Genomic DNA, 27569 nt, shown 5'->3' on the forward strand with positions numbered 1-27569 from the left:
ATCACTGAAGTGTTTCGTAATTTTCCCTAAGCACGACCCTCGCTTAGTTTTCAAGTGATGGCGTGAAACATTACAACCGGGGATGCGTACATGCGTGACGGTGGCGTTACATGTAAATACCGGATTCCCGATGAGTACAGTGGATTTGTGGTGCTCGAGAGGATCCTATGGCGACACAAGAGCAGTCCGGTAAGCCCTCCTAGTGTCATAAATACAGCTATATATAACGCAATAGAGCCAAAATATGTTTCTTTCTTCTGTTGTGGTCTAGTACTTCTTAAGGGCATTTACACGTATGGTATAAATTATGTCGAACTTCAACTTTAATATGTCTGTATGTGGGCAATTATTTTATTTTAAGCACATCTTGCTTGATAACCGCTTCAAAGTGACACTAAAAAGTCATCTTCTATATTATGACCATGATATCTATGGCTCTGAAGATAACAAAGAACTGTGGATGCAAGGCGATCGGTGTCAAAACAGTACTCTGTAACCCTCTACATTGCATATTTCTGAAATTTACGCTCATTGCTATATAAATGTTGTCTACAAATAGCAGATCTAACCGTCGAAATTAAGTTTGGGTTTATAAAAGTAAATGTTTCAGTAGAGTTAGTAGCAATTGAACTCAGAATAATTTTATTATCACACGGTCTTGTTATATATAATTCAGTATCCACCGGGTGAATACATTCTTTCATGAATAATCTTTCATTTGCACGCTTCAGTGAACCGTACAGGAGTAACCTCAATATTATAAATAGCATGTTCAAGGTGCTTGTCAATCATAGTGTTCAAAGGCAATATATACTGAGAAGTTGCCTCTAAAAGAAAACATGTTGGAAGGAAGGGTTAATTTAGCTATTATGTACTGGTTAACGCACTCATTAGCGGCGGGATCAGTTTTGCAGTGAATGCCATGGGCGAATACATTTAATGAATCAGGGTAGTTGTACAAAATATTTGGCTTGTACACCAGGAAATAGCATAGCAAAACAATGCTAAATTTCCCGCAACTGCAGCCTAAAGAAACTTATCCTTTCGTGTCCTGTAGACAACTCGAGACATTCTGTTTGGGAATAAATGTTTTGTTTCTGCAGGGAAGATATACAAAGAGCCCGCAGTCCGTTCGCCCAGCGTCAATCGATTGAATGAAATAGCGAAGAATCTGGGTCTAGATCTGGACGAGAAGGAGGTGCACGAATACCATGGTAACCGAAAATGTGAATTGTACCTTTTGCCGCAATACCACTCTACATTAGATACATGAATGCCATTTCGCACAAGATTAGCTTCCTGATTTTGTTATCCTTTTCTTCCTAGCAGTGAATGATCACAGTTAGGGCGCTTATCTAGTTAAGAGCTTATTTTAAAAATACTTTGAAACTGTTTGTTAGAAGGCAAATAAGAAGTACATAGTTCGCACTTTCCCTAGCAAACCAGTAAAAAGTATCGTTTGTTATTCAGACGTTTTTCTTGACAAACTTTTCTCATCTTGTGTCTAACTTACTGAACACGAGCAAAGAAGCACCTCACTACTTTTTTTCTTCTTCAAATTAGCATGATCAGAAAATTGCGCACACTCTTTTAACCGGCGTCCATGGGCCGGAAAACCTTTTTTCACGATAACTGCAGAAATTCTCGAGCGCTCATTGGCTAGTTTTCATTGTCAATAAGCGAACAGACACATGAATTTATAATTTATGCGATGCTTCAACGAACGAGAAAGATCATGACGAAATTCATGACCAATAACAGGACAGACGCATGAAAAAGTGAAAAAGTGAAAAACTGTCAACTGGAGAGATAATGAATTCGAACTAACCAATTGCCGCAACATACGATAACAGGAGGTAGATATACGAACTTGCACCAGCTAGGTCAACGATCAGTAATACCAAAACATTTCTCTGCTCATATCGTGCTTTGCCAGGAGCCATAATCGGGGACGGAGACCGTAAGCCTTGGGATCCGCGCGCACCTATGATATGGGACAATTTTTCTATTTTTAGAACAAATTGCGCCATCCTTACGTCATATATCCGCGCGGATCCGCGCACGTGTCGGGGGCTCTCGCGTGGATGTTGTCACGTTGAGTGATCAAATGGTGAGAGCTGCGAGATTCTCTTGCAGATTTTTCGCAGCGATGGCAGGGAATAAGGCAGGGAATAAGAACCAGGACTCTTATATGTAGTTTTATGTTCTGAGCTAATGGAAAAGGTGAGTTTTTATTTATTTTTTTTTTTTCGCGCTGTGAATGAATAATATCTGCTCGCGCTAGTTGTACGCGTAAGTTTTCGTTTGTTCTGTGAAGAAAAGTTATGTAAGAAAACTCTTTACTCTGGTATCGAGTTGATTTGTGAGTTTCCCAAAAAATGCTTAATCATCACCAAACCCTGTTTTTGATAGTTTCTTATGGTTTCTGTTTGTTTGGCGAGTTTGCAAAAGTGTTTGAAAGGAAAGTCTGACGCGTACATTCAGTAACTCATTTGCATAGTGCAGCGCGCGCTCTTTCAAGTCCGAGTCGGTATTTTCAATTGTCAACAAACCTTGACAAAGATTTATTTCGTGGTCTTTTGTGCCGAGATGCTGCAACAGTTTTCACGAACGCCAAAAGGCTACTAATATCATGTGTGTTTCTTTAACATAGTGAAATTTTACGCGGCGAAAATAAAAGAAACAAGGAGTTTTGATAACTCAACCAAAAAAAAATCAAAATCGTTATTCGAGTTGATTAAAGAAAGCGTCGTCGTAATTTTGCTGATTATTTCTGCTGTATTCACATATTTTCAGCTAAGCTTTTAATATGTTCTCAAATATTTATCAACCTTAAACATATTTAAAAACTAGAGATATTATATGAGTTCGATGTACGTTTTCACAAAAGTGGGGAAGTCCAATTTGTCATGTTTTACTGACTGTACAAAACACGCATCGGCGGGCGCTCTTATTCATCGACAACAGACAATTATTTTTACACAAACAAAACTGAGCAGCATCTACAGACATAAACTTTCTTGTCGCTTATTGGGCCTTGATAAAACATCAAGCGTTGCTTACAATTCAGGCGAAACTCAAACTTGCAATTATTTTTTTTTTGTTTTACTTTTCGGTCGAGATAGACTCTGGCGAAATCCTCGCAAGCCTGTGGCAAGAGGAGGGAAACTTTGGAGTCCTGAAACGCTGCTATATCCAAATATACCCAACTAGTTTTTTGCTGTGGTTTGGAAGAGTTGTTAATCTTCAAGATATGTGAAACTTAGAGTGGAGTGATGTGCAGCTCATGTAAAAGAAGCATCCGTCGGAACACAACTTGGTCAGCGATATCATATCTAAGCTTAAAGCGGAACATACCTAAATTCGATACTTCACTCAAACTAGAGTAGCTTACGACGAAAATACTTCAGCAAAATTCCAACAGATGTAAACGCGTTGAGTTGTGGGCCAAAAACATGACAAAATTTCGGGAATTTCGGACGCCATTTCCCCCGCGCGACATCCGCAAAAATCCTCGCAGCATGTACGCGCGTGTGCCTCAGGCGATGGCGCAATTTGTTCTAAAAATAGAATTATTGTCCCATATCATGGGTACAACCCCAATACTAGAAATGGCGCGCGCTTACGGTCTCCGTCCCCGATTATGGCTCCTGGCTTTGCCCAATATTTCGAATATTTCCTTTGCACTGCTATGACCAACTGTTTTATAAAAGGCTACCAACTTAACCTCTTTATTTTTTTTTCTCTTCACACACCAAAAGAGGCCATTGCCAACACCTTGGCGGATACATACCAGAGACTATACGAGCTTCCAGATCTGAAAATTCCTGTAAAGTACCCTAGGACGCCAGGATACAGGCCTTCAGCGGCGGAAAATCCATACAATGCATGGTACGCTTGATTTTGTGATTATGCATAGTGACATATATAAACAATAGCCTCCATTTTGCGCGGAAATATGCTCGCATATTTGTCCGCGGACATTATCTGTTCTGAGAAGCGAACAGTTTCTCGCAAAGCGAACAGTTTTCTCTCAAACTGTGAGCTTTGAGGAACAGATATTGTCCAAGGACAAATACTTTAGAATAGTTTCGCGCAAATGGAGGCTGTTACGTTTATTATCCTACAAATATTTTTCGCAACACGCGCGATGTTGAAAATTGAGGAACATCACTCGGATATTCCCCAGTTTTAGCTGGGGAATATTCAGTCACGTGAAGCGTTTAGACCAATCGCGCGCGAGCGAAAATATTTGATGGATTATAAATGCAGGTTATGCAACATGTAGAAAACAATGACTTGACGTTGTTTTACATTATTGGTTCGATTTCCCTTGCCTTCTCGATAACAATTGCTAATGTAGAGACAAATAAGTTATTAGACTTTGTTCACTGATGATATTTGCATCTATCATGCCGGGGAAGAGTATAAGGGACATCGCTATGTCAGGGGCATGGAGGCTGTCCAAAGTTGACGATCGAGTGTGGATATGACGCGCTCTCTGAAACCTTAACCCTATTTGAGACAAAAAAACTGATAATGGTCAAGATCTATACTGTATACTGTATTCCACACCAAATAGCTGAAAAAGCAAACATAGAGAGTTTCTACCCAAGGTTTGACAGCTGCCGTGACAGATCATTCCTACCATTCTAGGTTTACGGTTAACTATTTTTTTTTTTATCCTTCTGCATATTATTTATCCTTTTCGTTGGATATCGTAGTCACATGTGTGCTATTGTAACTCAAAGTGATATTTGTAACTCTGAAACATCTCTGAACCTGCTGCTGTCAGCAAAACAAACGAAGAAGAAACCATGGCCAGTGAAAGCAGGAGAGATAATTACATTGATCTTCTGTTGGGTGAAAGTGCATTCAGTGTATAAGCTGTCAGTAGCACGTATTTTAGAAATTGTATAAAACTCTACCTAATCATAGTGAGAAGACGACAAATAATTTTACTCTGCCCTTTGATATTTTATAATTTAAAGGTACTGGCGCAGCGATATTAAGGTAGCAACAAACGGAAAACTCCATGGCAAAACACTGGCCATCAAAGATAATGTTTGTGTGGCTGGAGTCCCTATGATGAACGGTTCCAGGATTCTCGAGGGCTTTGTCCCGGATGTTGATGCAACTGTAGTATCCCGGATACTGGAAGCCGGAGGTCGTATACTAGGCAAAGCTGTGTGTGAGAATCTGTGCTTCGATGGAGCAAGTTTTACTTCAGCTACGGGTCCCGTGCTCAATCCTTATGACCAGACAAGGATGGCAGGTGGCTCGTCCTCAGGGTCAGCGGCTCTGGTAGGAAGTGACAGCTTGCATCACAGCGTCACGTTGCAAAACCGTCCTTTCTCACCTCATCCTGTGCCAGCCTATTGGTTAGCATGCTGGGTCCCGGGTCAGGTGGTCATGGTTCGAGGGCTGGGAGTGTGTGGGGTGCCTCTAGCTACACACCCAAACTGACATCTTACGCCTTGAGAAAACCACTTCTCGCTTGACGCCACGGAACCGATCGAATTTGGCATTCCTAGTCTTCCTTGTATGGTTCGCCAAGTTATAATTAGTTACCTCTAACCTGTATACAATGCAATCAAACCATATAAGTTAAATTATACAAACCTCCCAGAAATGTGGCGTAGAGTCTGAAGGATGTAAAGGCTAATGGATGTACCATCGCTAAAAATATTTCACAAAACAAATTGCCCCTGTTAAAACAACAGCACGAATGCTGTCGAAATGGAATCACTCAAAAAAGTATGATAGCGAATCAGTTTTTGTTGAATTTTTAGTTATTCATTTTGCCATTTTGCTCACTGGTGCCGGTTGTCCTTCCCAGACTTTTGAGAACAACCTGGGAACTTGTCTATGAAAAGAAATGCAAATATTTAGTGGTTAGCGTAACTGTTTTACCTTAGGTCGCAGGAGGTCAAGTGGATATGGCTTTAGGTGGAGATCAAGGATGCTCCATAAGAGCACCAGCACATTACTGTGGTATTGTGGGTTTAAAACCTACGCACGGCCTAGTTCCATACACTGGAATTATGCCACTTGAACTGACCATTGATCACGTTGGACCAATGGCCAGGACTGTGTATGACACAGCATTATTGTTAGAGGTAAGTTGGTACTATTGTATCTTACACTTACGTCAATTTCTACAAGTTTTCAGACATGGTGTTGGGTTTCAGGGAGGTTTAAACATGGAATGCCTTCCATATCAGTTCCATAGATACAACACTGTTAAAATTAGAGAGGAAGCCACATCAGCCTTTCCTGGTTTTCATACGGCTCCTCTATCCTGGTCGAATTGGAATCTGAGGTTGGTTTTTGTGGAGTGAGGAAAACCAGAGAACGAGGGGATAAACCATCGGAGCAAGGCGAGAGCCAACAACAAACTCAACCCACATATGACACCAGGCCGGAATCCTAACCAGGCTACATCGGTGGGAGACAAGCGCTCTCACCACTGCTTCATCCAGTATTAACACAAAACTGCCTATCGTATCAATTCGAATCATAATATGATAACGTAGGGCGAGGGCGTGAAGAAGACATGGAGGAGCAGGAGGGGGAAGATGAGGACGGGGACGAGGGAGGGATTACTAGACCGAGAGGGAGAAGCCGGAAAAAGAATAAGAAGAGAGGAGATAGGAACAGTCGCAGGGCAACAAAAAGAACAAGCATTAGGCAGCGGTGACTTTCTCCCGCCATTTTACTCAAAGCAGTGCGCATGCATCTCGAATCTGAGAGAAGTTCTGTGTGAAAATATTCCATTAACACAAAAAATGTCTTCGCAAGTATCATTTATTTGGTAATTGCCTTTAGGTCATAGCTGGGTTTGATGATGGAATGGACCCGAGACAACCTAGTGACTTGCAGCCTACTTTGTCATACACTGAACAGGTACAAAGGCATATAAGTTTATAAATACCGTATACACACAGATATATTTGTAACGATAGAAACAGAAACAGAGATATTTATTTTACGGGTAGTTTTACGTTTATATATGTGGCGATATTTGCATCCTGCGGATATCAAAAACCGTCGTGATTGCTGCGCCATGGTTTCGAAGAGGGGTGCTATATGGAATAATTATAAAGCTTGGAGATTCACGCGATGATTCTTATATCAGCGAGCCTATTTTGGAGCTAGAGGGACCTTTTCCCTCATTAATATTACTGTTATGTTCTGTTTGTCTGCTCGTTTCTTTGGTGCTGGGTTTTAGTTTTGGAAAGGGTTAATTTATGGGCGAAGAAAGCTAAGTGGAAACGTTAATTTACACCAATCACCTCTGGGTTTTTTTGGTATATTTCAGTTGACGGGAAATGTATCCGGAATGAAGATTGGCCTGGTAAAGGAAGGCTTTGAACACACTGGTGGAGAATCTGACGTTGAGGAGCTCGTTAGACAAGCTGCCAGCTCTATACAAACACGCCTTGGTGCCAAAGTCCAGGAGGTATCCATACCAATGCATCTAGACGGTGAGATGTGTTCAGCGGAATCCCGTCTTTCGACCATGCACTTGAATCCTGTCATAAAAATGGTTCTATTTTGCCCATTTCTATTCCTAGTGGCTGGCAATCAAACATATATTACTTCAAGTCTCGAAAAGAGCAAAACAAAGTTGTTAGATGTAGTCCATTCGAAACCTATTTTCAGCTTCTTCTCTTACTCAAGGTATAAGCGGCTCTCATACTTCCTGTGCTTTTTGTACAACAGTTGCTGATAAAATGTGTTTCCTTTCTGCTAAGGATGTTATGGTAAAGATTAACAAGTCGCATCTGATATTCAATTGGAAAGTATCTTCTGTTTTTTTTTTTTTTTTAATTTTTTTAACCATGAACAGTTTAAATTGTGCATTACCCTGTAACATGCCGGAAGGCTGGTTGGTCGGTTGGTTGGTTGGCTGGCTTCACAAAAAATGTTGGCCTCTTGACTAGCTAATGTTAATAAACACACTTTACCATTTTTCAGGGTTGAAGATAATTTCGGGTATTTCCATTGAGGGAAGCACTAGAATGATGTTGGAAGGAGGAGGTAAGAAGTCAAAATGGCTCCTGCAAGATTCAAAGGGAATACTGGAAGCATCACGCCCTTTGAATTTGCTCTTTTGATGGACTCCGACGGGGAGGTGCGGGTTAGGGGAGATGGGACAGGGAGTGGGCAGGAGGAGAGTACTGCACGATTAAATGCGCAACGGTCATTTAGCTGCTTCAATACTTATAATCAGTTCATCCTAAGATAACTGGAATAAACACTGGCTGTGTCGCCTGATCGTGTAAAAACTTAATGGACGCTCCCCTTTATAATACTACCAGGTTTTGGAACTTCTGCCAAGATGTATTACGACACTGTTTTGCAGCAAGCATTTGCACGTGGACTGAAGACACACATGAATGATTTACCGATTACGTGCAAACAAACCCTCTTGCTTGGACGCTATCTTCTATCAGAATACAACGGACATTTCTACAGTAAATCACAGAATTTGGCTAGGGAGCTGTCCTTAGCGTACGACAGGGCATTACAGGAGTGTGATATTCTGTTAATGCCAACCGTTCCGAGGAAAGCTCAGCTATTACCTCCAGCAAATCTTTCAATGGAAGGTCAGTGGAAAAATAAATAATCGTGAATTTCGAAGCGTACAATTTTTGTCATCGTAACATGATTTCTTTCGTAATAAGATTTGGGATGGCCCGGGAGAGGTTTATAGTTCCCGTGCCGGTTTCAATCAGAGAGCATTTTAGCATGTGAACTGTTTGATCACGTGACCAGATATTTCTATGGTAATCATGTATTCAAAGTGTTGTTGAGCTTGTTTTTTTTCGTTGTTTTTATTTTACCAAAACTTAGTGTTGTTTGGAGGATTTTCATGCCCTTTAATAATATTATTTGATTATTGTTGAGGGACGAGGGCCTCAATGATGGTGTGGAAATCTCCGTTATTAGTTATCAGATTTCAGCTGTCAAGACATTTTGCAAATCTCAGATTTCAGCAATCAGTTTAATATGTATCTTTGTCAGGTGTGAGTTACAGTTTTAAACAATTTTTTCATAATATTGTTCACTTGGAGTTGCAATTTCAGTTTCCAAAAATAACACCAAAACGTTAAAACATAGTTTAGGACGAAGACGCTGCATCAGATTTAGAAGCGTAAACATAAAGTTGGTACATCAAAATGTTCCCCGAAAAATAGTTCGGAAAATGGCTTGTACTTTCTTTCTGCCATTAAATATTTCATGTTTGATAATGATCATTTTCTACGTGGCTCCGGATCCGAGGCTGTGTGTCAAATAGTGCAAACTTTCAAACTTATTTTACTGTTTATTCCGATAAGAAATTTGATAGAAGACCAACTAAACCAAGGGTCACGTAGGGGCCAAACCACCCCCCAAATGTTTCGTCAGTTCTTGGGTATTTTTTCACATTATTTCGCATAACTTAAAAAGTATTGACTCTTTCTACACCAAACTTGGCAGATGAGCAGGAGACCTATTGCCAATTATATTTACGTGAAAAATGTCACTAAATGTCAAAGTTGTGACGTCACAGTGATGACGTCATGTTTTTTGCCACTTTTGAAAGTTTAATATGCATATTTTTTGCAATGTGTTCGAAAGAGCACATCAAGGGGAGTTGAAACCTGAAAAAATTTTGTCCATATCACAAAAATTGAATGAAATATGGCATTTTTAAATATGACAAATAACTCTGCAAAATATGGGGTCCCCCCCTTGAGAAAAATCCCCAAATTAGAGCCGTAATTTTGTTCCAGCAAATGCAGCTATGTTGCACATGTGATGTGCCAGATGACTAAAGCAAAATAAAGAAGAAAATCGGAATAAAGATTATCCCTCTAGTGTTATTGCGTTAAAATTAGTTTTGTTACGTCATAACCTGTGACGTCACCCGTTTTTTACTGTTAATACCATCCTAGCAAAGCCGAAAATCAAATTTCTAAAACCATGCGATTTTTCACAACATCAAGCTTTCTATTTTTCTAGATTATTAGCCTTCCTAGAATAAAACTGAAAAAAATAAACCAGAGAGACTGACTTAAGAAGCACAGTATGGTTAAGCAAATTCCGGGGGGGACAACAACAAAAATATTTAATTTACCATATCTCAAAAAATAATCATCATAGCAAACAACGGTTTCCGGCATTTTACTCCTCACGTCAAGGCCTTTCCAATGACATAATCTTTACATCAGATTTTACAAAAAATTATAGCACGTTTTGGTGACGTCATCAATTATGACGTCATAATCTGACATTTTGTCACAACTTCCAAATTAAAATAAACTGGAGAACAAAGAAAGCTCATCTGCCAAACTTGGTTCAGAAATATATAAACCAAGCAAATATAGCCTCCATGAAACATTAGGGGGGTGGTTTGGCCCCTACGTGGTGTCCTGTAATAATTTTGATGTATCGAACGTTGAATCCGTGTGGGGCTGTCAAGATGCATGCTCAGCAACTTTTGAGGAACTTTTCAACTTTTCCAATTTCGTGCAACTTTTTTAATTTGGGGCAACTTCTTATGTTCTAAGACAAAACTGCAAAATTATAACAGACCAAACTGGTATATGAAGCACTTATGAAGTACTTTTTTCGCTTTTCCTTTTGGTCACAACCGTCATATACGGCATAGTTTTCTGAGCATTTCTAAGTTTTAGGAGATTCAAGTGGTTAGCGGTGGGTTGATAAAGTACTCTTGCTCGAGTGACCGCCTCTTGATATAGCAGCCACAGCGGGTGCGAGACTAAGCATAAACAAAATTAAAAATTCATAATATTGATTGTTTGTTGGATTAAATAATGAACGGAAGTAATGAAAAAGGTTGCTAATCGTCTTAGCAGGCTATTGAATGTTCAGGAGTCAAGGAGCAGTAAAACAAGGCTCTCTGGTGGGCTAATCAACAACTTTTTGTAGAAAATATGAAAATCAACGTGAAGATTTTGGAGCAACTTTTGAGCGACCTTTTTGAGAAATTGGAGCATCTTAGGGACAGCTCTAAATCCGTGTAGTCACTTCCTAAACTTTCCTATTTTGTTGTAGTTGTCGTTCGTTCGTTCGTTCGTTCGTTCGTTCGTTCGTTCGTTCGTTCACCAGTATCAGTGTCGTCCACTTCGCTTATGTGGTTTCTTTCCTCTTGCAGAATATAACGAAAGAGCATTCAACAATAGCGTCAACACGTCATCTACGACTGTCACAGGTCACCCAGCCCTGTCAATCAGTGTGGGTCTTAGCAATGGTTTACCAGTGGGAATGATGATGGTGGGAAAGAAATTTGATGAGGCCACGGTGCTGAATGCAGCGTACGCCTATGAAAGAATTCGAGATTTAACTTCCTCATAGCATTGACCTACTTTGTTTCGCAAAAAGACGCAATTCTCAGCGTTGTAATAAATTTAATACAAAGACGATTTTCCTCGCGATAAATTATCGGACAAGCAAGAAATGTTTTGGATGAGTCTTATAATTTTGCGTGTAATGCTGTTCTTTAATACTCCCCTTTCCGTCCCTCATAAATAACTTGTTCTACACAACACGACATAAATCGAGAAATCGAGAAAGAATCTTTTTGTTTTAGTATAAGTCTAGACACTCAAAACTTTATCTAAAATTGCTCTTAACATACACCTCAAAAATGCAAAGGAGGCTGCCAGCTCCTTAACAAATGCTCACTGCCAGGCTACTCAGTTAGAATTCTACTAAAACAATTAGATTATTCGCTCTCGATTTCTATGGGGTGATAGTTGATTTCGGCCTTCGCCCTCATCAACTATCACCTCATAGAAATCTCGACCTCATAATTTAATTGTTAAGGTTACAGTATACCTTCGGGTCGGCAATTTTCTTCAAATTTGGATTTTTGAGTCAAAATAGTGGTCGAAGAATAATCTCTAATTTCTGGAAAAAAAATTGAAAAAGGCTAAATATTGGCGGAGAAATGGCGGTTTTACGTTTTCACCGGAAGTAAAAGTTTACCTCTTGATTGACAGCCCTATGGCGCGTATGCAATCAACCGAGACGATTTTCGCGGGAATTACCTATATGGATGTCACGAATTGACTGCTCAGTTGATCAGCATTGTTGTTCTGACTACCCAGCATTTTTGGTATTAGGCGTGTCTCTATTATGTTGTAAGTAAACATAGACCACGTTTAAACCATGGACCAGTTCGAAAAAGCGAAAACAGCGAAGAACGAATGAAAATACATCAACGAGTGAAGAAGCGAAAGTTCGCCACGCGGATGAAGCTATAGTTATCGTATAAGGCGGGCAAATATTCGTGGTAAGAGAAAAGAAAGGTTCTGTAAACATTTCGGAACTTGACAGCAATAACAGGGATGCTGACAGAGACTCTCCTGATGAGTCCGATATCGACGAATCGTCGGACTCATTGAGACCATTTGAAATATTATCCATGCACAGTTGCCCACACACAGTTGCTCTCCGCGCTTTCTTGTGTTTGTTTCCTTCGCTCAGCCACTCTAGCGTTCGTATCCGTTTTCAGTCTTCCCCATTTTGCCAGACCGGCTTCAAGAAAAACTGAGCTACAGAAAAATTATCTCTCTGCCTTCGGTTCCTTGAGCGCATTGCGAAACACAAGAGTTTTTTAGAGATTCGCGCGTAAATTTCACCAGGAGGTTAACGGTAGTAAACTTTCCCTGCCCTGATTGGCTTAGTTATCTGAGAACCCAGTTGAAGGCGTTTGTGGGCGGAGTTTGTTTGCGAAGCAGAAAATTTTTCTTAGCGCTGTTTTCTCGAATAAATTTTTTCACTTGAAGCAGACACTTTAAAGAGTTATAACTCAAAGGGAATTTGTTCAATTGCTCTTAAATTTGGACAGTGGTTAGTTTAACACATAAACTACAAAAGCGTGTCTGGGAATTGTTAATTTCGAAATACTTTTTCTTCGAGAGCGATTTTTGTACAATCACTCCACATTTTTTAAATCCTATTTCGAAAATGTTCTGTAACTTTTTACTGCAATTGAATATGCCAAAACGCAGACACGTTTTTTAAGCGCTTTGGGCCCTGAAACCGAGGAAAAAATTAAATTGGCGAAAAACGAAATTCGCTTTGACTTGTAGCTTTCGAAAGGTGATTCGGGCGCTCGCATTTAGTGGTCGTGAAAAATTCGACAATTCATTTTCTTTCAAAATTCTTGGTATAGTTTGATAGCCAGCTCCATAAGCTTTAATTTGATATCGGGGTTTAGGTATCTACAGCTTAAACTACACGCGCTACATCGCTTGCGCGCGAGACACCCCTGAAGGTATACTGTAACCTTAATTAGCATAAATCCACTTGCGTTGTATCACGAATGCCGTTCGCTCATTGGCTGCACTACTCACTTTCTATTCTGTTGTAGATAGCGCAAATTATTTTTCTACTCCAACGGCCTCAATTCTTCAGCATTTCGCCCTTATGGATAACCATGGCGTAAAAGTGATAGAAAAAGCCATTTGCTATGAACAGCCATCCTGCTTGATTCGTTCGCATTTAAGCAAGCGCATACTGTGTTTTAAAAGCCTCGAAATATAGGAGTGCTATCACAACTAACAGGTATAAATGACGATTGTGGACACAGATGTGCACATATAAGGCAGGTTTCCCTTTTTGGCAAAGTAAGCGACGCATTATCATTCAAGTCCAATCGATACATAAAACTTATCGGCTGAGAATCGTGGGAAACGCACCAAAAATGCTTCGATTTTGCTAATTTTTTTTTTTTTTTTTTTTTTTTTCTGGGAGGTGGAAACCCCCAGACCCCCTTGTTGAATAAGACCTTCAGCCCCATATTTGGTACTGGACGGTCACTCAGACCTCGACTGCATGCTAGAATGAATTTTGTTACAAGGTTAATGAATCAATAAAATTGATATTTCCCTAAGACTCAAACCAAAAAAAGCAATGTAGTCCCATTTTAGGCAACAGCGGTTGGATTTGTCTGATACTTGGTCATGTTTCTCCCGAGTATAATTTTGACAGGAAAGGAAAACTAAAAAATATTTGTTTGAACTTGAAGCCTGTTCCAGGCATTCAGATTGTGGTGAGTGTCAAGATTAAGATTGCGGCAGTAGGATATTTCTCCCTCCAATTCCCCTCCCCCCCCCCAAAAAAAAAAAAGAAAAAAAAATTGGTGCAGGTGACTTGCCCCCGTAAACAAAATCCTCCAGAGGCAGTGGACGTGCCCCGCGAAGGGTTGGAGTAACTTTGATCGGGCGCTTTTTGAAACAAAAGCGTTACATTCTCTCTAGACTTTCAGGAAAGTCCTTCGTCATGTTTATTCAGTTGACGGCTTCGTCGCTCGCTCGGTCGCCTCGCAACCTACACAATGCCGCTTTGTGGCCTACCACCTCACAGCTCCAATCTTGGACAGAATAAAATGGAACAATTATCCCTCATTCCCCCCCCCCCCCCCCAAAAAAAAAAAGCAGTGATGAAGGCGCGAAGGAGCAAAAACGCGTCGTTTTGGCATCATGATGTGCCATTTATTTTGACCAAGATTGTCGCTTCTACCTGAAACTCATGAGTCGACTAGTACCCAGTTTCTTCTCTGGTATCTTAGCATGGCGAGGATCTGGCACTAGTAAATTGCAGGATGGCGGAGAGGACACGGTAAAAAGTCATTTTAAATATTTAATTTGTCGAGGTAACCCGTGTTGTTGAAATGTCTTGTGGTATAAAATTGTCGCCTTCATTAGATGCTTGCCCAGTGCAGGAGAAGGTAGTGTATTTATCCACGTTATTCGAATTAAGTTGAATCCATGTGGTTGAGAACATCGCTCGCCAAGGTATTGGTTTATTTTGTACCCATATATGTTGTTTTAACATATCTTCACTGTACTTAAGCGTTATTTTAAGTTTTATATGCATTTCGTATATAGAAAGACCTCAGTAACCAAAATAAATGGCTACTGGGTTGGTACTCGTTGTAAATCCAATACTTAGCTTGATATGTCAACTCTTGCCTTGCGGACACCCCGCTGTTAGTGACAATACATGTAGCTACATCGCCGGTCGAAACTTCATCGATCAAACCTTGTAATTAGTCATAAGGGTTAGCACATTTTCCAAAGTGCATTGGGGACTGAGCAGATTTGTTGCACTGAAAAGGCGACTTCAGGTACACAGATTACTGTATACCTATATAACTGAATCCAAAGTTTACATGTAATGATATGACGATATTGTAACCCAGGTCGAACTCCACGCCGAACCATCTGTGTTCAAGCCCAGTGCCCATGGGTATTAACAGTGTGTTCTTAGGATAGATACTTCACTAAATCACGCTGTCTTTTTCCACCCAGTTTGATACATGTAACTGGTTAGTGGCAAATTTATATCATCGTTGGTGTCAGTTAGTGATACTGGAGTTGGAAGGTGGATGGGGAATAATGAAGGGGGGGGGGGGGGGGAGGGGCTGCTAGTAACCTCTCCAATGGAACAGGAATAAGGTAACAGTACCACAGGAGCCAAGATTAAAGCTTCATTTTGCTCAATGTGCTGTTTACTTTTTCAGTCCAGATTTGGTGAACCAAGTCTGTCTTCAAGCCTACTGACCCATCAGGGCTCGTTTTATTCCCAGTTTCTGTAGCATGAAGTGACTAGGGGTATTTCTATTTCCCCTCTTTGGATGGGATGCCAATTCATCTCAAGGTTACCATAATTAGTTAATTAATTAATTTGCCAAGGGACTGTCTTTGAGCTCTTTGCAGGCATGGTGTTGTGAATACAGTCAGATATATTTACACTTACTTTTAATGTGCAATTAGCAGATACAGGGTTAAGGGCCTACCATAGGCAAACATTTTGTAGACTTGGTAAATGGGTTGAAACCAGCAATATCAGTAGTTTGTATAGTACATAATCATTTGGGTGTGAGCACTTTCTGAAAAGCACTGACGTTTTATTGGCGACTGATCTTTCGAGAACCTGAGCAAAAGTCAGAGTCAAGTAATGACTAATGCACTCAGTTGTGGAAATGTCATTCACCAACAACGGTTTGTTTTAGAACTAACCTCGCCCAAACAATTTGTAACTGTTTTCTTTCCTTTGTTCCCTTCTTGAATTAGATACTTCTGGAACCTTATAGTTATATTTTACAAGTACCAGGAAAGCAAGTCAGAGAGAAGCTTATCCAGGTCAGATGCTAAGAGCCTGAATTTTATTTGATATCATTATTATTGGATTACATCATCCTTAAATTGTAAATTTTTAACTTAAATTGTTTTAATAAACCTAAGTCTTCCTTGTTTACAGGCATTTAATTTCTGGTTGAGGATACCAGAAGATAAACTTAAGGTGATTGCTGAAGTGGTAAAGATGTTACACAATTCTAGCTTATTGTAAGTGCTCTTAATCATAAAATTAAAAAAAATAAATATTGAATAAATTTATTAAACAATGATGAAATACTCATTTTAGAGGGTAATAAGTAAAAATAGATTGACTTCAGTCTTATTAGTTACTTGTACAATAAGAACATTAATTTAGTTTCCAATGTACAGTCATTAACAATTATAATACTTTTTTTCATCTCTGGTGCCAAATGGCAAATACAGGTATGTCCAAGGCATATTGGAAGATACATTGTAATTACACAGATTAATGCAATAATATATTGAACAACACAAATCCTTTCTTGTTTTTAAATCGAGTTAGCAACACACAAGTGAAAAACACGCATGCAGGATGATAGTGGGCCTGTAATGATAAATTGAGTGTTTTTTATTAACAGTTTTGGTGCTGTTGCTTTTTTTTATCTTTAATATCTTTTTATTATTATTATTATTATTATTATTAATATTTCAGTAGCTTGTTTAATTTGTTTCTTTTCAGAATTGATGACATTGAAGATAATTCAAAGTTAAGAAGAGGAATTCCAGGTAATGTTGGAAAGAACAAGCAAACTAAGCCAGTTTCTGCAAATACTGTAAATGAACCACACAAGTCATAAAATTATATTGTTCAGTGACATGATGTGTTAATTGGATGGATCTTAAAGTACCTGTACAATCACAGGCTTCCTAAGCTCAAAATTTGACTCTGCATACGTAGTGTTTGGGACAGCTTGTGTATTTAGAGAATTGTATGGGAAAGTTACCGATTGTAACAAAATTGTGTAAATAACTATCTAATTGGAAATACAGTGTTTCTACCCTAAATGTGTCGCATGCTTGTCTCTTGTGCCGATTTTGAAGCTGTCCTGATGCCGTTCAGTGAAGTTATTCGAAACCGCTGTCTCTCCTTCTTAAAGAAGGTAAAGGCAGACCACTCCATTGATCACTGGCCAGATGTCACTCCACAAATTGCTCTCTCCTCAAAAGGAAAAGTCCCGAATCGCAATAAAACTGACAGTGGCATAAAACCCAGTACATTTCACTCCACATACATGAGCTTCGGTGGTCGAAAGACTCGTGAAGAATGAAAAATTGGCTTAAAGTTCACCTCTTCGGCTTTCCTGATATGCTCATGCCAATGGCCGTTATGCAAAGTCAAAGTATCTGGTTTCATCCTCAACTCTGATTGGTCCATTTGAACCAAGTCACGGGGTGACAACACAACCCTCGCACTGACAACACGAGGGTCATGTTGTCACCGCATGACTTGGTTCAAATGGATCAATCAGAGTTGAGGATGAAACCAGATACTTTGACCTGGCGTAATGGGCGTTGATGCGAGGTCACTCACAAGCATATCAGGAAAGTCGAAGGGGCAAACTTTAAGCCAACTTTTTCGTTCTTCACGAGTCTTTCGACTGCTGAAGCACACATATGTGAAGAGAAATTTACTGGGCTTCATGGAACTGTTGGTTTTATTGCGATTCGGGACTTTTCCTTTTGAGGAGAGAGCGATTTGTAAATAATAATAATAATAATAATAACTTTATTTAAGTGTTGATGTATTTAGCACTAATGTGCTAATTGGGGACACTGTAAATAAATAAACAAATATTTCAAATATAACATAAACTTTTAAGAATCCCAACTGGTGGGAGGCTGACCAGTTGGCTATTTACACAACGCGGCCGAGGAGTTGAACTCGGGGCTACCAAGAACAAATCCAGATAGCGGTAGTTTGGAGGATTTGAACCAGGGACCTCCAGATTTCATATCCAGCACCCTTAACCACTCGGCCACACCACCTCCACTAAGTGACATCTGGCCAGCAATCGCTGGAGTGGTCTGCCTTTACCTTCTTTAAGAAGGAGAGACAACGGTTTTGAATAACTTCACTGAATGGCGTCAGAATGGCTTCTAATCGGCACAAGACACAAGTACGCGACACATTTGAGGTAGCAAAACTTTATTTCAAATGAGATAGTTCTTTACACAATTTTTTTTATGATCAGTGACTTTCCCATCCAATTCTCTATATACACAAGCTGTCCCATACACCACCTATTCAGAGTCATATTTTGAGCTTGGGAAGCCTGTGGCACAATGCCCTAAAGTCTCCTAAAAACTCTTCAGAATCTGTTTCCTGTGTTGGTTTGATTGGAATGGAGGGCAGAGAGGAGACACTTACAAGAGGAGGGCTTGAAACATTCCTTAGCTTTCCTTCCTCCCCCAGGGGGAGGGTTATTTATGATGGTTTATAATATCAGAGTCTAGTTGGGGGGGGGGGGGGGGGTCATTATGTGTGGCCCTTGTGAGAATTATTGCAGACCTTAAGTGTATTCATGTACTTGTTATTAATTTGTTTATCTTAGTTATTGTTTACATTAATTCTGTTGCAGTTGCTCATCAGATCTATGGAGTCGCCCATACCATCAATAGTGCAAACTACATGTATTTTAAAGCACTGGAAAAGGTGTTATCCTTGAATCATCCACAATGTATTAACATTTTTACAGGTACATGTCTGATGGAATGTAGTAATTTATACATGCAGTTATAAATACGATGTAACTAGTCCAAATATTGCCAGATAGATGCACAGTATGAAAAATTGCTCTTCATGTCAGAGAAGCATTTAGACCACATTAATGTTAACTTAGTATTTTCAAAGAGTGTATTTTGTGCTTGATAGTAAAACTAATAAATATCATATCCATAGTATTTTTTGTGTGGATTAAATAAATTGATAACATACTTTTTTGATGCATTACATCATACATACACTGTCTGAAAGGTAACAACAACAACAATAACAAGATGAAAATAACAACAATGACTACCAAAACAAACAAACAAAGCACATGTTGACTTCTTTGCCCCAAAGAAAGAGTTTCAAAAATCCCTTATATCGTCAGTCATATTGATTGTTCCATGTATAGTCAATTTCTGTTTGGTAGTTTATCTTGCAGTAACAATTGCCTGCCATAATATCTTTATTTAGAAGAACTATTAGAGCTCCATAGAGGTCAAGGAATGGATATCTACTGGAGAGACAGTTACACATGCCCTACTGAGGATGAATACAGAGAAATGGTTAAGAGAAGTAAACAATGTCAACTTTTGTTCATGGAACTGTTTCATTAATTTTGTTAAATGGTGAATGTCAATGTGGTGCAAACTGATGTAACCCCTCCCAAAACATTTCCACAACATGAAACAGGTGTTGTTACTTTTCCCATGGGATGCTAGCCTATTGTGGGTTATCTCCACATCCCCCCTGCCTTACTCCCCCTCCCCCCCCCCCCACCCAAATACCACAGCTTTCCATAGTGAAGTAGTAGCCTATAACGGGCTAGTTAATCATCCTGAAAAACTTAGCATAGCAGTAAAGTAATAGTGATTGTCACTGGGCTTAAATGGTTAACAGAACCCTTTTCAATTATTGCAAAGGGCTCAGTTAACTAAATAAGCCCAGGGTTTGCTTCTTACTGGGTTTATTTGTGTAATGTCACCCATTGCAATGTTAGTATGCCCCAACAGTTTAAATGCACAACTTTATATGTGTGCGTGGGGGAAGAGACACACTTTGAGAGTCAAGATCATCCCCAGTAATACTAAATAATAATTTAACACTGACAGAGCTTGATACTTTACGCAGCTTGATATTGAGTCTCACCATCTCACCATTTATGGCACTTAATCACACTTCATAATGAGTGATTCCATGTTTCCTTCAAGGTAGAAAGGGTATACTGTTTGTGGGGAAAGGTTCTTGCCCAGGAGACCAGTACATGTACTTGCAACATGCACAGAAACAATGATTTCAAGAACAATTGATTTATTAACAAGTGACTAAATGTGTTGTAGAGACTGGTGGCCTTTTCAGGTTAGCTGTGAAACTGATGCAAACGTTCAGTGAAAACAAGAGGTGATCTTTTTACATTTCATACAATTTACTTGCCCAATCCTGCGTTTTAAACTAGAGTTTTTTTACATTTGCTGATTTTTTTACTCCTTGCTTTGAAGACTTGAAATGTTTATCATTACCCCCCCCCCCCCCAATGCCTCCCCTCTCCCCCTCCTACCGACACAGAGCCCTTGACCTGCTGGTCTTTTACACCGTACCCTTTCCAGTTCTGCAGAGGTTTATTTACTTTTTGTTGTTGTTGCTGTTGTATTTGATGTTTTTGTTAGTATGTTGTTCATTTAGTGCACTTCCTTCTATACCTTTTTAATTAAATAATTACTTCGTTTCTCTGGTTATATAGTTTTTTTTTTAAGATTTATTGCTCAACATCTGTTTTACTTTATTTTATTTTATTTTATTTTTACAAATTTATCAACAAGAGTTTTTTTTTTTAATTTGTTTGTTTCAGCGACTTTGTTCCTTTACTGGATACACTTTCGCTGTATTTCCAAATAAGGGATGATTACGCTAATTTACTCTCAGAGGAGGTGGGAAACGAACTTATTTTATTTACTCTGTGTCTCAACTCACTTCATCACACACCCAACTTCATTTTCCCCTCTTCCTTTGATTACCTGATTAACTTTACATTTTACATGTTAACTTTACAATAATGGTACATGTACCTTTAATACTGCATAAAGCCTAATACTTTTTTGTCTCTTGTCCAAAAAGTACAAAGAGAATAAGAGTTTCTGTGAAGACCTAACAGAAGGAAAGTTTTCATTTCCAATTATCCATGGCATACGCAGTGACTCTGAAAGCACACGGATTTTGAGTATCCTTTATCGTTCCTTCATACAAGCACTGGTTGTTGTTTTATGGTTATTTCGGCGGTATCTGCGTCGCATCTGCGCACGCCTGGTCTTAGAATTCCGTCTTACTGCCTATGTTGCACCGTATGAATTTGTATGAATTTCCGCAGAGGTAACCTGCCCCAGGACTGCAGGAGTTCATGAAATAATAGCATGCATGTATGGATCTATCTGTATATTTTGTACGAGGCACAGGGAAAATAGCTGAAAGTAACTTGCAACGAGTTATATTAAACCTTAACTTTTCATTCTTTAGACATTTTGAAACAGAGAACAACCGATATAGATATCAAGAAGTATTTTGTAGATTATTTAGAACAGGTAAATTAAGAGTTCAAAATGATATCACAAACTGGTCACTCACAATTTATTATTATCAGCTGACTTCAACGAGCGCTTCCTAGCAATCTGTTTGGGACATAACTACAGTATTGTACAAAACTGATACAAGCGATAATCGTCGAAAATCGCACTTTGTTCTTGCGATATCTTGACGATATCTTGGCGATATATCGCACGCATTGTAACGATAATTCGACGAGATATCGGAACTTTCCTTCGACAGCTCGCCGATATATCGTTCTTGCGAAATATCGCCGTAGCGGTATCTCGAACAGATATCGATATCTCGATGTCTCTGCATTACGGAATTGTGGACACTTCATGTGGTCCCAAGCTAAAATGTTTATTGTGTTATTCTTGATACGACGGACAACTTAGAAGTACATGTATTGAATGATATAATTGTTCTATCACTGATCTGCGGTCTTGGAATATTTACTAGTTTGTGTACTATTTTGGCCTGTATTGTGTGAATATGTACCAAGTAGGTTTTTTTACTGAAAAGAAACTGGAAGCCTTAAGAAAAAATATAGCAGTATACGCTACATGTGATATTTCGCAACCAAAAATTGGGCCATTTTCAACACACCCGCTCTTGCGGACTCTCGCTATTACGGACACCAAATGACGGTCTCTAGGGTGCCCGCTCTAACGAGAGTTGACTGTATTGCTAACACCCAACAGGAGGTCGCTAGTATGGTTCTTCCCGGACTGGACACTAGTGCTTGTGTCACCACCACCGCTCTGGTTGTTTAAAAGCTGGATAACTCTAACATTGGATAAGTTACGATCCAGTGGCCTGGGTAGCCACTTTTCTATTGGGTAACAATTTATCCTTAACGTTATCCAGCCTTCGAAAAGTCAGAGTCAGATCTTTAAAGCACCCACCTACGAACCACCTGCAACTGGAAACAACTCCGCCACCATATAACTAATGATCTGTGCTTATTCTGTCAATTGTTATATTGTCCAATTCCCTCTATGAGACGGACTGCAGGGAATCGACTCATTGTATTCATCAAAACGTATATCGAGTCCAAGATGATGAATACAGCTACCATGCTTCCGTGTAGACGCATCTTATGGAGGGAATTGGCCATTGTTTGCCTACTTAAAGCATAATTGATCACCCAGCTGAGAAAACGCGATACGTCCACTCTAAGTTGGATGAAGAGAATTTCGTATGTTTTATAATTTTCCACTTTGTTCCACTACTTGTCTTGTGAGATTTATTATTATTTATCATTTGTCTTGCAGATTGGCTCGTTTGCTTACACGAAAGTAGTACTCAAAGAATTAGAGGATAAGTGAGTATATTTTTATCGAGTGGTTTACATGAATTATGTGTTTGTAGTTAGAACGCAATGCCAATCAGATACAAGATGTAGGTGAAGAAATTAACTGTGAAACTCGGAAAACCGTGAACACCAGAAATGTAATTTATGGAATGTTATTGTGTAGCAAAGAAAAACCAATTATGTTAAACAGCCACGGTAATTTGGTTTATGGTTTTGAGGTTTCCTCGCGTGTCCTGAACTTACTTTGATTAGTCAGTGCACAATAGTCCAGTTTCGAGTTCGCCATGACCGCTGAATAAAAGCACTGAAACGCATTTGCACAGGGTTAGCCTCGACCTAAAAAAAATATTCACAAATACCGGCGGGAAGGTGCCACAAATTTGAAAATTAAACAATATACAGAGCTGTATACAGGTCATCTTCTCGCTGGAATTTGTGAATATTTTACTTTAGGTCGAGACTAACTCTGTGCAAATGCGTTCTCAGTGCTTTTAACCAGCGGTCATGGCGAACTCGAAACTGGACTATTGACCTGTCAGAACCTAATCAGAGTTCATGTTTTTTTTTTTTTGTTGTTGTTGTTTTTGTTTTTTGACTCATACAGCATGTAAATTAATGACCCACGAAGGATGCTGTCCTGACTTGCTACAATGTCCTTAGACCTGACGTAAAGAAACATGTAGAGGGAAATTAGCAATCAAAATTGAGATTTCAAGGTTGAAAATGAATTTGTGAGCTGACGGCTACTACCATTGTAGGAATGTCCTTGAAAATAGGTTATGCAGTTCTATCAAAGGAACAGGCCAATTTCGAGATATTAAAATTCTTACTTGACATGGAGGCTTAGGGGAACGAAACAAAACAAAAGAAATTAATTATTCATCTCGCTACATCTATATACGTCATCTGCAAAGGGAGTTACCCATCACCACAGATGTCAAAGAGAAAAGAAAATTAAATAAATGTAACTAAATCGCTTTTGAGATTTAAAAGAAACGAGACTGGCCCTAAACGCCCCTACACTCGGTTGGTCTATTACTTCAACAGGAAGTGAGTTCCACTCGGGTATGATTCTTGCACAAAAACTGAGTTTGGTAAGTATTCCACGCAAGAGTTAAATGGGTGAATTTCATGGGATGGTACTGTCTAGTTCATCTTTCAATGCCATTCTGATTAGCTCCAAGCCTCGGAGTAAGGTTAGAGTTTTATTAAATGGGAATCGGCCTACTGTCAGGACTGTTACGGCCGCGCGCGACCACGCGACGCTTTTTCTGTTTTATAACCAATAAGGGCTACTTTATTGAGAATGCGACTTTGTTGACCTCATCATGACATTTAGAAACCTATACATTAATAAACTTGTTTATGATCATTGTGACAGTAATATTTTTACTTCCTTTTCAGATCTCAAGAACTGATCGCTGGTCTAGGTGGCAATCCTCATTTGTCAGCTGTAGTCGTACAACTAGCAAAATTGTATTCTTAATTATTGTGCTTTATGTAATATATCAAACACCAAAGACCGTGTTTGACCACCGAGAAGAGAGTTGAAAATACGACGCCCAGCGGTGTATTTTTGACGAACTTTGAGGTGTTTGGAAATGTGGTCAAACATTGTCTTGAATGTTTGATATCTTCTCAATAGAAACCAAAACTTACGAGATAACGGAGAGATAAAATCGTAAAAAATCTATGCTAATTAAGATCAGATATCCAAACACTGTCACGGTCATGATTTTCTTTATCTAAACTTGGTGAATTATTAATTAGTTTAAGAAATATGAATAATGATTACTACTTAGTTAGGGTAGGCATTATTTCAAGAAAATAAAGAACGCTAAATGAGACCTGAGGTGCCACGCAATTGATAAATGCAGGATGCAAGGATACCTTACAGAGGAGGGAATGTTTCCAAGACGGCTGAAAACCAATAACATTAGGGGGGGGGGGGGGGTTATTAAAGAACCATTCAAATTGTCAGTGTGTCTTGAAATCAAGATTGCACGATTAACACTGAGAGGTACATTTTACATCTCTCGTAAAGTGACAAAACGTTTTCTGTAACTCTTTCTGTGACCAAAAAGGCTGTCAGGCGTTGGGAAGGGTTACCTGACTAGGAAACTTTTTGTGGCATCTTATAAAATTCATATATTCTTTCTGAGGTATAGTTGTTTCAAGTCTCAGTTAAGTAAAGGTGTTTACCTTCAATAGTGTCTTCTTATTTAGATGGCTTTTAACATTGATATTAATATAATTTGAAGTGGTTTCTTCCAATGTCAAAGCATTTATGATTAATCATAACAATTAAAATTTCCTCAAATGCGATTGGTGCACAAACTGCTGTATTTTGCTCTGCAGTTGTAATCAGACAGTTGGCTGTAATCGGTCGCCTGTAATCGGACAGTGACATGAGCCAATCATTTTAAGTCCTCCCCACTAAATCCACCAAGCACAACATTGATTACAATCACTGTACTAACCAATTCTAGAAACTGACTTTGTAAGATTGTGGAGGTGACTGCTCCGGTGACTGTTTTGAAAGAAACTTAACAGCCTTTTTGCAAGCTAGTCTCCATGTTTTTAATCATGATATTTAAAAATGACAATTTAAAGTTCTTTTTCAAACGAAACTTTTACTTTTGTGGTAAATTGTAATGGTTATGATTAATTGGTAACAGGACATCGTGCCGTCCAATTCCGCAGTCTGTAATCATACGTACTCGTGATTAACAAATCAGACTCCCGCTTCGCGGTCGTCCGATTTTGTTAATCACTCCTATGATTACAGACCGAATTGGATTCCATTCAATCCTATTACCATTATTAATCTGATCAATGCTGGCAATGCTATTGCATCAAATTGGTTCTTGTTATCAAATGAGTCTAGAGAAATTACCCACTAATCTGCCATTACCTTTAGCTACAGAGTAAAATTTCAGACGGCATGATGTTTAGCTGTCTTGCTGGAAACAGTTCCATTGAAGTTCTTATAAACAAAGCTACTGAATTGTCAAAATCAAACCTTCATAAAACTAGGTTTGATATTAAACTTCTCAAGGTGAAACAGATTCTTTCCTTTTTGCTGTACATTTACATCGTGACCAAACAGAATTTTTGGATTAACCTAATCACAAATGATAATTTAATGACTTACCGTAAACGCAATACGCGATGTTTTGCTTGACGAAGCTATGGAAAAACGTGCATGGAGCTTATGTAAATTCACTGAAACTATGACATAAGGTTAACTAAACAGAACTCAAATGAACTTGCAGGCAGCTACTTGGTGGCAGCATTTAGCGCATGTCATATCCGCACGTAGTCTGCCTGCCTGCTTGACTCTCAGGTCTGTTAGGTTCGACTTAGTTGTCACCCTACTAGCTAGGAAGAAAAGAAATAGTCGCTTATTTTTTTTTCTCAATGGTTACTCTGAATTTTATTTCTTTTTTATTCTCAATGGAAAAACTTTCAATACGCCAATCCTAATACTGAATATATACATTACTGATTTTGTTTTTCTTTGAATAAATTATCAAATGTTCAAATGTTGTTTATAATGGTCAATGCGCTTAGCTACACCAAGCTAGTTCGCAAGAATATCTCTTGAACTGGATAAACAAACATATCAACTAAGCATAATAGGCTTACAAATCCCAACTGGCGGGAGGCAGACCAGTTGTATTTACAAGCATGACCGAAGATTTGAACAAGGGTCTACCGTGAAACAACTCCAGCTTAGCTTGTGGTCAGAGCGGGACTTGAACTCGCGACCTCCGGATATCAAGTCCAGGGCCACGCTGCCTCCGAAATAAATTAACTCGTACAATGAACAATTTCAAGACATTCAACTCTTTTCACAGTTTGTTCTGACTCAGCTTTTCAGGCGCTTGATATAGTAAGTAACTAAGCCAACACTTTATGAACGTGGTCCAAAATACACTTAGCTCATTACAATCAGGACCTGAAATAACGCTACTTTGCAGGTATTGCAACAGAACAGACAAACAAACAAAAACAAAACGTCCAGAAGTAATATTATCTTCTTCAGGTTCTTTTCTCTCTCACGTCGCTCCTTATACTACTTGCATAAGCAAAATAGGCTCCAAACTATCAACGTCGAGGAAAACATGCTCAAATCTCTCTTTTTGTGCAGCTCAGTGTTTCAAAGTCAGTGCTGAAGTAACATTACTCAAATCGTTCTATCGTAGAATAGATGATTAAGCAACGACAGGCCACAGTTAAATCACACTGCTGACGGTACCAACCAACTGGGAATTGCTAAACGGACGGGCAACGCTCTCCAGTTTTTGGAATTCATCTTTTGAAAAACCGAGTCCAAGCCATCGAGCGTTCCTGCTAATGCCTTAAATGGGTTGAAAAAACTCCGTTGACGTGGGTTCCAAATAGCCAGTCTTGTTTGAGACTATTGTCTACGTGTTGTGTATTTCTTCAGTTTGCAAAGAAAGCTATGCATAAAGCTATGCATATGCTATATACATATAAGTTAGTTTGCTGAAAAACGTTTCTTTCGAAAGCGATGATTTTAGTTGACTACTGAAACTACATGTAATTAAAAACAGCAGGTCAAAATTGACAAATCGTACGTGTGACAATTCCAGTGAAATGTATCCCTATTTGCAAAAAAAAGTTAGAACAAGCACGCTCTTTTGAATGCAAAATTAACCGGAGAATGGACGATACGAGGCTTGCGTAAAACAGACAGAAAATAACAAAATAAAATGGCAGGAAAGCGTCAAATATTAATGTACGCGATGTTTTTGAT

The 27569-nt window shown here is 39.1% G+C and overlaps 2 protein-coding genes across 3 annotated transcripts; both read left to right on the forward strand.

Annotated features, from left to right (window-relative positions):
- On the forward strand, positions 1-11831 carry LOC145496005 (urethanase-like). Its single transcript, XM_081475611.1, has 10 exons — positions 1-189; positions 1104-1214; positions 3762-3891; positions 4992-5304; positions 5919-6119; positions 6829-6906; positions 7322-7487; positions 7981-8043; positions 8325-8612; positions 11168-11831. The coding sequence occupies exons 1-10, from the start codon at positions 168-170 to the stop codon at positions 11365-11367; spliced, it is 1572 nt and encodes a 523-aa protein (XP_081331737.1). The 5' UTR covers positions 1-167; the 3' UTR covers positions 11368-11831.
- Positions 11832-14502: 2671 nt separating this feature from the next.
- On the forward strand, positions 14503-24734 carry LOC145496035 (geranylgeranyl pyrophosphate synthase-like). 2 transcript variants are annotated; one of them, XM_081475651.1, is made up of 12 exons: positions 14503-14816; positions 16098-16166; positions 16285-16370; positions 16864-16910; positions 18764-18880; positions 19366-19467; positions 20232-20292; positions 20741-20819; positions 21007-21109; positions 21403-21467; positions 22746-22795; positions 24191-24734. In XM_081475651.1, the coding sequence occupies exons 1-12, from the start codon at positions 14790-14792 to the stop codon at positions 24270-24272; spliced, it is 888 nt and encodes a 295-aa protein (XP_081331777.1). In that variant the 5' UTR covers positions 14503-14789; the 3' UTR covers positions 24273-24734. The 2 variants fall into 2 exon arrangements, with proteins under 2 accessions (XP_081331777.1, XP_081331776.1); XM_081475650.1 differs by having other exon boundaries at positions 14503-14749.
- Positions 24735-27569: the final 2835 nt, after the last annotated feature.

Source organism: Orbicella franksi, chromosome 8 (assembly GCF_964199315.1).
Source record: "Orbicella franksi chromosome 8, jaOrbFran1.1, whole genome shotgun sequence".
In the NCBI taxonomy this organism is placed as follows: Eukaryota; Metazoa; Cnidaria; class Anthozoa; order Scleractinia; family Merulinidae; genus Orbicella; species Orbicella franksi.

Excerpts from the sequence above, each read along its gene's own strand:
- LOC145496005 (XM_081475611.1), top strand. The coding sequence starts at position 168 with ATGGCGACACAAGAGCAGTCCG. Across the intron at positions 7,488-7,980 it reads CATACCAATGCATCTAGACG|GGTTGAAGATAATTTCGGGT; the intron begins GTGAGATGTGTT and ends ACCATTTTTCAG. Across the intron at positions 8,613-11,167 it reads AGCAAATCTTTCAATGGAAG|AATATAACGAAAGAGCATTC; the intron begins GTCAGTGGAAAA and ends TTCCTCTTGCAG.
- LOC145496035 (XM_081475650.1), top strand. The coding sequence starts at position 14,693 with ATGTCTTGTGGTATAAAATTGTCGCCTTCATTAGATGCTTGCCCAGTG. Across the intron at positions 16,911-18,763 it reads GTTAAGAAGAGGAATTCCAG|TTGCTCATCAGATCTATGGA; the intron begins GTAATGTTGGAA and ends ATTCTGTTGCAG. Across the intron at positions 20,293-20,740 it reads ACGTTCAGTGAAAACAAGAG|CGACTTTGTTCCTTTACTGG; the intron begins GTGATCTTTTTA and ends TGTTTGTTTCAG.